The 13,782-nt window shown below is 40.9% G+C and overlaps 1 protein-coding gene across 15 annotated transcripts in view; it reads left to right on the top strand.

The window, feature by feature from the left end:
- The window catches only part of CCDC102B (coiled-coil domain containing 102B), a 229,725-nt gene that overhangs the window by 83,588 nt on the left and 132,355 nt on the right, over positions 1-13,782 (top strand). For 13 of the 15 annotated variants that reach the window (XR_008306121.1, XR_008306122.1, XM_053245406.1 and 10 more), the window contains 3 exons: positions 6,277-6,887; positions 7,171-7,403; positions 8,779-8,887. Coding sequence is in view for 13 of the 15 variants with exons in the window: in XM_053245406.1 (XP_053101381.1) it covers positions 6,306-6,887; positions 7,171-7,403; positions 8,779-8,887 (924 nt within the window). In the remaining 2 variants the exon portion in view is untranslated. Of the gene's footprint in view, positions 1-5,259; positions 5,406-6,276; positions 6,888-7,170; positions 7,404-8,778; positions 8,888-13,782 lie in introns of all 15 variants that reach the window. The other 2 variants (XM_053245394.1, XM_053245402.1) reach the window with 1 other exon arrangement.

The following is a 13,782-nucleotide window of genomic DNA, read 5'->3' as shown; positions in this document are numbered from 1 at the left end:
AAATAAATAAAATAATTTAGTGGTAGCAGATAGATACAGTCCAGACAGTAGCTACTACTGAGCTTCCTCAATTGTGTGTTTGCTGGTTCACAGCGTGCAAGTGCACCCATGGTGATAAAGGTCTCGCTGCTAATCATAGCCTGGAGTGTGATTTGACCATTTCAAAAAGCTTGCTGTGACAAAGAGAATCTAGTTCATTGCATGCAATTCAAACTGGCCTGACAGAACAAGAAAGCTGGCTTTGTTTGAAAACCATTCCCAAAATGGGAAGATTGTTGGCTCATATATAAAATTGGCCTGATTAGACTTTTGGCCTATATGAAAAGCATCTGCATGTTTTCCGACTTTTCCAAGAGATTACTATTGGTTCCTCCACAAATCTTCCCCTATCTATCCATGGCACAGGAGGAAATTGGAATGAGTGGAAGTGAACTAGTATTACATTATCTGTTAGGATCTTTAAAGATGATCATTTCTATTGTATAAAATATTGAGCCCTTTCTCACTATCCATGAGAAAGGGCCTGAAGGGGCAGGGGAGGAAGCCTGAAAAAGCTTATCCCCAAGCTCACCCCACCACCACCACCACCACCACCACCCTGCAGACTTTCTCTTGGTCTAGGCACAGAGATCGCATGCCCAGATGTGCAGCATATTGCCTTAACTGGCAATGTGGAGGTTCTGGATACCGGGAGGCATTGCCCCCCACCAACTCCCATAATGCACTGTGCAAGCATGCAGTGCATTATGGGGATTCCCCCAATGCTGGCCGGGAGCCCCACAGAGAGCGCTTGCTTGCTTAACCCCATTTAAAAATGAGGGTGGGTGGCTTGGCGGGTTTGCTGCCGAGCCACTGCTGGAATTGGGTGCGATCCCACCAGTTTTCATGTGTGGGCAAGACCAGGCTTGTTTCTACTAGCCCAGTTTTGCCTGTGCATGAGAGCAGCCTCATGATGTTCTAAAAGCCTCAATAAATTTTCTTATTAGCCCCTTTCAGACATTATTAAAAGTGTGGCTGTTGATGTTTTGCAGAGTTTAAACATCCACAGGTGCATGCTGGCAAGCCCCACACCATGCTATGGTAGATGGTATTTTTGGACCAGGTGGGGCGGGGCTATGAAGCACAGGGGGGCAGGGCTTGCAAGAATGCTCTGTAGCCATTGACCTCTCCCTGGGTTAAATAAATGCCTGAAGAGAGTTGTTGAGTGCATGTTAAAGAGCTACATCTGTTAGACTTTTCATGCTTTGTTCTTTGTGGAATGAAGTTCTGTGGTATGTTTTCTTTATACAATTTAGGTGCAATGTCTTCTCTAGCGAGATCTTCTCATACTGTATATAATCTGTCCTCAGTATAAGGCAAATAAAGGGTTAAGTTAAAAACAGTAATTGTTTTTCAATGGATGTCTTCTGAGCACACCTTTGTCACAGTATGTGCCAAAGTCACTTTCAAACCCCAATTTTTATACATAGTGACCAACAGATCAAGGAAAATGTGTATGAAATCACATTTTTGTTGGATGGGATTTTATTGGCTGAAGATCTGAAGAGATTCAAGAATTTAAGTAATTGCTTCTGAAGTCAGTTGTAATTTATGTTAAGCAAATTGTCTCCAGATTTGTCTTCCCTCTGTAGTCAAGCCCTTCTTTTAGGTGTTTTGCCAATAATGTGATTTCTTTTCTTGATTCCCACCCCACTGAGGCTAGAGGAACAGACTAAGAGGGAGTCGGTCCATGCCAATCAACTGCATTGTTGCACATGAAAGTCTCCTTTAGATGAAAGTCTCCTTTCATCCACCTATTGTGCTTAGGAGAAGTCTTGTTTACTATTAATTTAGATAAATCCTACACTATACAATCCCCGAGCTTATAATTAGGCCTGGTTTGGGGATGGAGGCATCTTTGGTCTTCCTAGTGGACCACCTACCAGGAGCAGGACAAAGGAAGTACATCTTTGTTGGTCCTACTGGAGATCTCAAGGGCTTGAAACTATGCTATCCTTTTGGTATGCCTGGTCAGGATAGAGCTCAAAAGTGTAATGTTAACAGCAGGCCTGGTCCTTATTAGTAGGCGGTTCCAAAATGGGATGCTCAGGGACTCCTGTTTGACATTTTGGCCATCTTGTTCTCCAGGTTATCCAAAATCTATAGGAAGCTGCTGGGAGAGGCCACATGGAGATTTAGGGCTCATTGTCACCAATATGTGGATGACACTCAGCTCTGTCTCTCCCCCCCCCCATCTGATTCCAGGGAGGATGTCCAAGTTCTGAAACAGATAGTAGGAAGGGGTACAGCAGAAAGAAATGTGTGGTTAAAGCAATATTACTACTAAAAATATGTTTTACTTCAATGAGGCATTTTTAGCTTAAAGTCCTAATAGTATAAATTCTGAGGCAGACAAGAGAAAGACTTATTAGAGAGGGAATTGGCTGGATTTATGAAAAAGGAATAGGGATAGAGATGGGCCCAGTGAGGGGGAAAAATTCATATCACATGATCTGGACGAGGAGACCTCGGGGCTCCTGGAACAACTGAAGGACCTCATTCCTCAGGGACAGCTCGGTCAGAGGCAGGGGCAAGAAGGTTGGAGGGGTTAGTTGATAGAGGTGAATCCATGAGGATGCTTCCTCCATGGAACCAGCTTCCTGTGGGTTTTTTGGTTTGTTTTTTTACATTTATATTTCTCTTCCTGCAAGGAGCCCAGAGTTAACTTTACATAGTTAAGTTTCTCCTCACAAGAACCCTATGAAGTAGGTTAGTCTGAGAGAGAAGAGACTGACCCAGAGTCACCCAGCAAGTATCATGGCTGAACGGGGATTGGAACACAGGTCTCCCCAGTCTTAAAGTGGCACTCTAACCACTACACCATGCTGGCTTAGTGTGTTAGCAAGGAATACTGGACAGATCAGGCTAGGCAAGGAAGCTGATATGGGGAGTGGGATGAAGGACTGAACATAGCCTGGCTTGGTGGCCTCTGTGAACAGTAAATTGCCCAAACAGCTGCTGATTCCGAGGTAAATGTTACACTGCAATGAGCACACTGGATCATGAAATTGGGGCTTATACCCCAAAATTGGGGCTTATATCCTGGGGGCAGATTCCAGTTGACCTTTTTGAACTGAAGTCATTTATTGACGGCCAACAACCAAATAAACACTACAGCAAAGAGCAATACAGTACAATACAATAACATAAGTAAAAATTTAAAAACCAGTTTGCAGACATGTTATTTTACATGCCTCCAAACAAAAACAAGCAATCCTATGAGTAACTTCTCCATGCCTATCTCCTAAAAAATAAGCAACCTTTTTTGTTGAAGAGGTGTGTTGGGTGGAAACGGAGAGGATTCCATTGTTGCTGATTGCTCTTCCTGAGTGTAACAATGTGGGAATTGCTGAGGCACGCCAAGGCTGATGGTCATGAAAATAGAGTGCATAGACATGAGAAGAGAAAAGCTGCATGGATGGAGAGTCCAATAATCCAATCAGTACTTTTAATGGGTGCATCTCAAGGTCCTTATCACTGACTCAACCTCTTTTGTGAGGGAGGCAGTTTTACCTCTGTGAGCCTTATCTGTGTTCTTCTTGCTGCGTTAATTGTCACATTGCTTGCTGCTATCTTTTGCAAAAGGATGGGAGGGGCCGAAGCAGGCTCACTCTGAGTGCAGAGTGGCCTTCGCTGGAAGGTAACCTGCTTGAGTTAACTTCTGGGGTCTACTTAGGGTATCCCAGATAGGGAGGGCATGCATCTGCTCCCCTTTCCAATTTGCTTGTTAGGAGACAAATCTAGGGGTGACTGGTCCACTGTTGAATAAGTGACCTGTCCGTTCAAACATAAGTCAGTGGGTGGGGGCAGGGGTCCTGGGCAGTGTTCCCTCTAAGGTGTGCACGTGTGCACACACTTGCGAGTTTTTTTTTAATATCTACTCAGTCAATTTTAGATCCTGCTCAGGTTGAATCAGGAAGGCCCCATTCTGAATGCATGTGCCTCTCATTGCCCTGATACAGCTGCCCAGAACAAAATTCATTCCATACACAGATGAAAAAAATTAGAGAAGACACTGGTCCTGGGAGCTAGCAGAAAAGCATTGCTAGTAACAGTTCATCACCCGACTGCGGATATATGAAACCATGAGTGCTGGACCCGCGATTAATGAAGTCCTCCTTATTCTGCACTTTGATGTACAGAATTCATAATTTTAGGAAAATACATTTCCTGAGACTTTTGGCTTATAACCCCACAGCCTAAGAGATAATATTTCTAGAAAATAAGACCAACAAATTAAGGAGAGGAGAGCTGGTCTTGTGGTAGCAAGCATGACTTAGCTAAGCAGGGTCTGCCCTGGTTGCATATGAATGGGAGACTAGAAGTGTGAGCACTGTAAGATCTTCCCCTCAGGGGATGGAGCCGCTCTTGGAAGAGCAGAAGGTTCCAAGTTACCTCCCTGGCTTCTCCAAGATAGGACTGAGAGAGCTTCCTGCCTGCAACCTTGGAGAAGCCTCTGCCAGTCTGTGCAGACAATACTGAGCTAGATAGATCAATGGTCTGATTCAGTATATGGCAGCTTCCTATGTTCCTAAATTCAATGCTTTCCTAAATCATCTGGGTGGTCTTCAAGCTGTAAATGCTGTCAACTGAACTCAGCTGTAGAATCCATCAGACTCAGTAGGAGAACCAAGCAGTATAGGTGAGTTTTATTTAAGTTTTGGATTATGTTGATTGTGTTAGGGATAATTGATGATATCTTATTTCTTTTGGCTTTTAGTCTGATTTTTTTATACACTTGGAAACTTCTTTTGTCCTAATAAATAAAGCAAACTGTGGGCTTTTAACTATAACAGGGATACTTCTTTAAGTGGAAATATAAATTTCTTTAGACTACCATGTGTTCTCAGTAATTTATAACCTGAAAGTGAAGTTTAGAGATGATATATTTTGTCTAGATCCCATTGTGAAAGTCCATAGGATATAGTTTCAAGATCATATTTCTAAAGTTGTGAATTCCTCAACCATCATTCACCCCATGATGGGATCTATATAGAACTTGAGTTTGAGAAAGGGTCAAGGTTCATTTGACTTCATAGCTACCACACAAACCATGCTGTGCAGCAAATCATTGTTATTGCTGATGTTTGATAATAGAATTGTGGCTGCGGGGAAAAACCTTCAGATCATTTTTGAAGATCTAGTTTCATTTTGTTCTCGCTGCAAAGAAATCAGGATAAAATCACCTTCTAAAGCAGTGATCTTCACTGTTTTTTCAAGTGAGGACCACTTTGGCAAAACAAACAACTTTCAGTGTGAGAGGTGTGCTGACCTCCACGAGTGCCGCACTTTCTCCAGCACCAAGCAGGGAGGGGAGATTTCAAGAAAAGTAGAATCCTGCGAAGCCCCAACATTCATTGTAGAAGGTGAGCTGGTCTTGTGGTAGCAAGCATGATTTGTCCCCTTAGCTAAGCAAGGTCCGCCCTGGTTGCATATGAATGGGAGACTTGATGTGTGAGCACTGTAAGATATTCCCTTAGGGGATGGAGCCACTCTGGGAAGAGCAGAGGGTTCCAAGTTCCCTCCCTGGCATCTCCAATATAGGGCCAAGAGAGATTCCTGCCTGCAACCTTGGAGAAGCCACTGCCATTCTGTGTAGACAATACTGAGCTAGATGGACCTATGGTCTGACTCAGTATATGGCAGCTTCCTATGTTCCTAAGGTGCATGCAGACTGCTGGGAACTATAGTCAATCTTAGTGCTTTCCCCATAAAATTCAATGGGGAAAGTGCTAGGAAGGATTGCACTTCTCAGTGCTCCATGCATACCTTCCAAGATGGCACTGGTGCCTGAAAAGGCTCTGATTCCCTTAAAGGAGCCCCACCAGTGCTGGGGGAAGTTCAGCACTGCCCTATGGGTATGGTTATCTCTGCAATGTGCCAGGAGAGCTGTGCAGATTATTTGTCTTCATCTGAAATTTTGCACAGGCTATTAAACAATGAGTCAGGGAGCTGCACTTAGGGTCAATGGGAACTGCCACCGGCTCCTGCAATGAAGAACACTGTTGTAAAACATGAAGGAGAAGGCAGTTATGTAAAACTACTCAAATGTTACCTAATTTAGTTGTTTCTCTGATTATGTTTGCTTTACCATTTACAAATGGTACAATTTTGGTTATAGGCCTCACTGTCAGCTTTGCACTGACATGAATAGTGTGTCATTAATTCTCCTGTTTAACTGGGAGCTATTGCATTAAAGGCTATATTTATAAAATTAATCATCCTTTTGTGTTCGAGGTGTGGAAACAAGTGAATGATCCTGAGACATGAATCTTGATTCTGTCTGCAACTTAATGGACGACAAGCAACTTCTCAGGAAACAAACACAAGAGACTTGGGAAGCTGTAGGAAGGGATTGCACAAGAACATGTAGAACCTGTAACTCAAATTTAATATCAAGAGCTTGTCCATTTCCGTCTTACCACCCCTGTATGCATATTTATAATAGCAGTGACTGGGAGATTTGTGAGGAGCTACGACTTCGAGAGCTTGAAGAAGCCAAGGCCAGAGCAGCCCAAATGGAAAAGACCATGCGATGGTGGTCAGACTGTACTGCCAACTGGCGGGAGAAATGGAGCAAAGTTAGAACAGAAAGAAACAGAGCCCGTGAGGAAGGAAGGCAACTGAAGCTAAAGCTGGAAGCCACAATGAAAGAGCTGAGTGCTCTGAAAAAAATCAACCAAGGATTACTTCGTGAAAATGAAATGGAAGCTGAAAATATTTGGAAACGTAACTTTGATTCCTCTGAATTGTGGTGGATGAAAGAAGATAATTTGGGACCTCTGGATAACGAGCCTGTTGAACATGTACAGAACAACACGATTTTTGAGGGAGAAAGTGTCTGCCAGGTAATCAGAGATGGGCCAATGTTTTGAAAATAACAAATAACTAAAAGCATTGAAACATATACTTCTACCCTTTATCACATGTATTTTTCTTTTTTATTTGTTTCTTATTTATTTCTTTTCAGCATCTTCTCCTGAGTCATTCAGAACCAAACCATGGGGACAGTTTTTCTAAGAGTTTATTTTGTTTCCTCAAAATATACTAGTAATTATATTTAAGGAAATATATATATGAATAAGTGATTTGCTGACAAGTGAATAACTGTGCATGCATTTCTCAATTCAGGATCTTTATGCCATTGAAAAAGCATCAAGAGATCAGAAAGATGTGAGACTCAATCTGGAAATTCTTAATTCTAGAGCAAAGTGTACAGCTTCAGTGTCTCTGGAAAATCCTAATCCAAAGAAAGATGGCAATCTAATCCATTCACAAGATTATGATGATAATGACGTAATACATATTTCTGTGTTGCACTTGCATCTCCATGAATCACAGAAAATCTTGCACAAGGAACAAAAGTAAGCTAATAACAGATTTGTTTTGCTCATACTGCCTGAGATATTGAGCAGCGTAACATTAGTGGTGCCGATCCACCTGCATGGCTATAGGCTCACAGGGAAGCCCCAGTGTGGCCTTGTGCTTTTGTACAAGAGCACAAAATATTTTGAGTAGCACATCCACAATCTGTAAGTGCTACATGACAGTCAGTGCCGTGTTAACGCTGCTCATTGTGCCAGCCAGTATGCTGTTCATGAGTTATTTATCCTTAATATTTTGCTAGCAATTGTTCTGAGTGTTAAAGTAGAAAAACGTCTTCAGATGATTTTCTAAATTTGTTCTTGTTTTTGAGAAAATAATTCTTCCAAGCAAAAATTATTTTGATAGATTGTATTGGAGCTCCACTTCTATCAGTTCTTTTTGGGAATAATTTATATCTGTAATTCTGCAAAAGCAGGAAAATTAGAGAGATTGACAGATATTGAAGCAAATATTTTGCACTTGTGCATAATCCTTTAATGTAATGACACTTTGAAGATTTCTTTGAAAAAGGATCAACAAAACTTGATTGAAGAATCCATTTGTGATTTCTGAGCAAACAACTGTTTTCATCCAGAATAATGAGTACATGAAAGAATCTGCACTGTGCTTATTTAGTTAGAAATGATCTATTTACCTTGTTTATAAACCCAGAAATTTAACTGTTGCTAGCTTTGGGTTGTATTTGACAAGCAGTTTCTACCCTATATCTTTAAATGTGATCATCATGAGAAACTAAGAAACCACAAAAATGACTTCATTATTATGTTGGTAAGCAATTCATACTTACCAACAGGAACTGTTTCTCTGTGTCTTTCCCCCCACACTACCATGTAGGCAGAATCAATGATATGATTCTTTCCTTCCCACGTTTATACCACTTGGCAAACTTCCTGTCCCCAGATAGGCATGGTTCCTTCATACAGTACATTTATTGCTGGGAAAATATGGGATTACACCACAGAGATGCACTTCCAAAGTCCTTCAGCTTCGGGTGGCTTTTCATCAGACACTATAAGACTGTGAACAAAATGGCAAGTACTTTGCACCACCTATATCCAGAATGATAGTGATAGGCAATACTCTGTGACCAGGAGCTCCTTCCATGAACAGCCCTCCTGGGTGAGGAAGGGATCCTTCTGAGAGTGCAGCTCCTCTGCAATTCAAAGAAGAAGCTCCCAACCATAGAGTGCTACAGCGCAAAAGGGTAGGATCCAACCCTGTAGTTTTAAAGGTCCCATATACTATGTACTAAAGCTACCACAGAAGCAAAGCAAACAAAAAGCAGGCAAATGTTGAACAAAACAATCCTAGAACCAATGCAATACTGTTAAATTTTGTTTTGTAACATGACAGAATCCGCTCATCCCTGGAAAAGGAGGTACAGAACCTGAAGTCTGAGAGATCTGCATGGAAACTGAAATATGAAGAGCTGAGGAAGTCCAAACAGGGAACTTTAAAACAGGTACGGTGCAAAGGGGAGTTTCTATGGATAATAGAATAAATGAAACCATTTTTTTTGTTCTTTATAATCCTTAAAATGTATAAAAATCTTTAAACTTTGCCCTTGAAAGTATTCATTATGGAATAGGCAGATTTCCCAGTATTTCAGAATTCTTCTATGGTCTGGCTGTGCATTGTCTTCTGCTCCACCTTCCTTCTGATTTGACAGGAAGAATGTCTAAACCTATTTCCAGAACTGGTGCATGCACTCTTTGTCGCCTCATTCAGTTCCTTTTGTTCATTTGTGTCAGTTTTATTTCAACGATTATCTGTTGCATTGAAGATGTGTAATGCAAAAAAGAATTTTGATGTACCTCGCATTGAGATTTCTTTTTGTGCTAGGTATCATCAGTGCACAGAAGGGGGAAAATGTGAAAGAAATGTGCATCAGCAGTAGTCTCTACAACGTCTATACATCTAAAAGAACAGAATAGCTGATTGTTATACCAATAATACATTGGTGCGATTCTGCAAACAAGACTAGGACTTTTATCCAAAGAAGCACACGTAGAGTTGCAAAAGACAAGTTCCCCATTCCTTCCTCCACAGAACAACACACTGTGCCCCCCTGAAAAGCTTCTCCAGAGGATTGAGACCCTCTGGAAGGGAACAGAATGGACCAAAGGACTGCAGAAAGAATTTCCCAAACTGAGTGTAACCCCCTTTGATATGTGGATCTCTGCTCACACAAAGACACTTATGCATTTTTTTTAAAAAATATCTCCTTTACCTGCAGCTCCCTGTGTCCAATTCCACATTTCAGTGGGTCCCCTGACCTTCTAGAGATGCTTCTTAGGGGGCACAGGTAGCAGCTCTGGGGAAGAGTGGATGGGTAAGTGGTCTTCACATTTGAATGCACACACACACACACACACACACACACACACACACACTTCTTTAAATGCTAGCTTAGGCAATTTGAAATTTCTCAGTCCCAAGCAAGGAAAATACATAAGCAATCCTACTATGAAGATTCAGGAAACTGAAACATAAGAATAGTAACATGTGTCAGCTCACGTCTGTCTGGCTGTCACTAGAATATCATCTTTGGCTCACCATGGAAGCTACAACAGAGAACCTGATAGCAATATGTTTTTGAAAGTCTATGTATCATTTTAGAAATATTATTTTATGCATTTACTCATTGTATGTATGTATGCATGTATGTACATATGGAAGATGCAACCTTGAGAGAAAAAATGGCATTGAAGTGTCAGCATACTGTCAATTATTTCCAACCCCTCTGCCCCTCCCCCAATACTATCCATGGATTCCTGCTGAGGATGAGATATTAAAAAAATGAATTTTGATTATGTGCCATAAAAATGATCCAGTGGTCTATCACCTTTTTAATCTTCTCAAATAAAGCTGTATTTCTTTTTAATCTTCTAAGACAGAGTGGTATTGAAATCAGTAGGATTTCAAAATAGAAAGAAAGCCTCTCCAAGTAACTTGCTCAGGGCACTTGTGTGTTGAAACTTTGAGTTTTTATGTACTAAACATGAAATGTTTACTATTCAATGGAAAGTTTAATTAACTCTCTAACGTGAATATTTGCTGTCTTCTGGTTGTCTAATGAAAACGTCTGTGGAAAATCTTTTCAACATAGTCACAGAAATATGTATATTCTCTTACTGACCACTGGTGTGCAGTATAGACTTAAGAATCCTTTTTGCAAATAGAGTGATTTTACTTTTTTTTTTTTTTTAGGTAAAGAGATTTTGCTCACTATGATATAAATCTTTTTTTAAAAGATATGTCATTTTAAAAGTATATAAAAAGACTGTCATATACCACTATTTTGTTTTTGCACATATATGACTAGTGGTTAAGTTAGTATTTTGTCTTAATAATAATGCTCCTCTTTTATCCTGGTAGAAAATGTAGCCAGGTTACATATGTAAAATATCAGAATTAAAGGGAAGCATCCAGACTAAGTCCCACTGAAATGAATGGGATTAAAGTTAGTCATGACTAACTAAAGATATAAATGGTTCTTATATATGATTAACTATACTGCCTGGTGTATCTAGTTTTTGTTTAACCAATGCAATGATGGATATAATGAGAAATATTTTGAGATGTTGGGTTACAATTAACCTGTAACCCAAAGCCCTTTAGTCTTTCGGTTACTGGTTAATTGATGTAAAATGTATGTGGGACAACAATTAAACATACTGTGTTCTTAGGGTTACTTCAGATGCTACATGTTATCAATAATAATTTTGCATCCACATCATTATTACTGTTACCAGACAGTCTCCCCTCCATCTTTGACTTCAGCTTTGAACCTGAACAAGACTGTTGCAGAGATGGGCATTTGGTGCTAGGAAGGAGCCAGGCCTTCATTTGAACCAAACAGCAATAATGTAACTTGAACTGGTGCAAGCAGCCTGGAGAGGCAAAGCATTGCCCTGAATTCTTGAATTTTGACTAACGCTGAATTTGCATATGGTACAAGCAAGAGTTTTAAACAAAAGACCCACCCCTAAGAAAAGAGCAACCATAGCCACTAGGTGTTATAATAAAGCTGTGGAGATAGCACAGGATCCCACGCACCCTGGAAACGATCTCTTTCAGCTTCTGCCTTCGAGAAGGAGGTATAGGGTCATAAAGACCAGGACCAGCCGCTTGAGAAGTAGCTTCTACCCAAAAGCGGTCTCAGCTTTGAACGCAGCAAAACACAGCTTCTGAGGGTTTTTTTGTATTTAGTTTTTAGAGTTTTTTTAGTGGGTTTTTAGTAGGTTGATGGGAGGGGGGCGTATGGGTATATGTTTAGATTATTCTTGTTAGGTCCTGTAGTAGTGGTTGTAGATTCTTTTCAATCTCGTTGTTCTGCACAGGACAATGACAATAAAGATTTATCTATCTATCTATCTACCTTACAGTGCAGTCAAGGCAAGCTCTAAGATGGTGGATTAAATTTGACATTCTAGTACCATGTTGACTGGGTGATCTATCTGAACAACAGCTTCTCCACCCATGCATTTTCACCCACCTCAATCTTCCCACCTTTGCAGCCCCTTTCAGTAAACCCCAGAAGGAAAAACCTATAAATAGATTTCAGACATGTGTGCTTTCTTCTCATGTACGATTCTTATTCTTGTGTGAGATAGTAGCAGTAATCTAGCTACTGAAGCAGGGAAGTAACTTCCCTAGGGAGCAAGAGGTTGCCAGTTTGAATCCCCGCTAGTATGTTTCCCAGATATATTGGGTAGTAGCGATATAGGAAGATGCTGAAAGGCATAATCTCATACGGTGCGGGAGATGGCAATGGTAAAAACCCTCCTGTATTCTACCAAAGAAAACCACAGGGCTCTTTGGTTGTCAGGAGTCGACACCAACTCGATGGCACAACTTTACCTTTACGTTAGCAGTACTCTACCCCCCCCTTGCCCTGTATTCCACCTAGCTGGGAACTTGGCTTCGTTGATGAGACAGCAAACTAAAGACAGGTAAAAAAATTTTCTTTCTTTCTTTCTTTCTTTCTTTCTTTCTTTCTTTCTTTCTTTCTTTCTTTCTTTCTTTCTTTCTTTCTTTCTTATCTCTCTTTTAACGCACACTGCATCAACCACCAGCCACTATCCAAATTGCCACCTTTCCTTCCTCCCCACCTTTCCCATCTCCCTCTCTTCTTGCTCTCCCCATCCCCTGCCACAGGAGCTGCCTTCACTCATCATATTACTAAGGTTGTAAAATACCATATTTTTTGCTTTGTGCTCCTGCTCTGCAAAAATAAACTTTGAGCCCTTTCTCACGAGTAGTGAGAAAGGGAAAGAGGGCTAGCAGGGAGGAAGCCTTAAAAATCTTACCTCCCCGCAGATGACCAAGGGCTCCCTCTTTGGCGGGATTCACCTGCCCAGACCACTACCGGCTCCTGCCAGTAGCTCGGAGGGTTAAGGGGAGCCCTGCAATCTGCCAGCCCTGGTGGACAATGACAAAAATGGGGTTAGGAGAGTGCTTGCTCTCCTAACCTTCTTTTAGAGGGTGGCTATGGAGGTGGGTTTGCCGCTGAGTTGCAGAATTGGGCCCGATCCCAGCAGTACACATGTGCAGGCAAAACCGGGTTGGGCTTCCTTAGCCTGGTTTTACCTGTCTGTGTGACTAGCTTCCTCATTTCTTATTTTTTGGAAGTCTTTGCCTTCAAGTCTGTTTGCTCCTCTGGAGTACTTTAATGTGTCTCAGCACTGTCTAGACTGTGATCTGCATGTTCTCCGTGCTTGTAAATTTAATTTCAAGTAATTATCCAATGTTAGTCTCAAAGCAGGTGCACACATGTGTAGGACACATGGGTTAGAGCAAACATAGTAACATTACTTTAGATCGTTTCATATCAGTTTCAGTTTCCATCCATAGGTTTAATATTCAGAAGTTATCAGTCTTAAGATATGTACAGCAAATAGCAATCTGAAGATTTCTCCTTGTATAATACATGATTAGATAACCAAATTATTGGGCGACTCCACGGTACATGAAAGTGTTAAGTGTTCCGAAGGTTGTGATGCCTCTAGTATTTTGAAATCGTGTTCAAACTAAACTATTTCCACCTAACTGCACTTCATTTTGGCATCAAATCTCTGCCAATGGCTTGGGAAAGGAAAAATGTATATTTTTATTATTTATCTTTTATATTATTATTTATATATCCACACATTTAATTCTACTATCATGTGCTACTCCTGTATGAATTTTGAGAACTTTCTGCCCTGCCATTCTGTCATTATAACATGGAGTACTACTCCTTTTAAATCAAGGCAGGGAGTAGTTCAAATGAGTTCTGAATGATGGACAGAGTGCGGGATTAAACTCCATTTTTAAAAAACTTTCTGCAATGAAAAAAAAAGCAGTTTTGACATT

Source organism: Hemicordylus capensis, chromosome 4, assembly GCF_027244095.1.
Source record: "Hemicordylus capensis ecotype Gifberg chromosome 4, rHemCap1.1.pri, whole genome shotgun sequence".
NCBI classification, from domain to species: Eukaryota; Metazoa; Chordata; class Lepidosauria; order Squamata; family Cordylidae; genus Hemicordylus; species Hemicordylus capensis.
The sequence above is the reverse complement of the archived record's forward strand: the minus strand, read 5'-3'. Positions and strand labels throughout refer to the sequence as shown.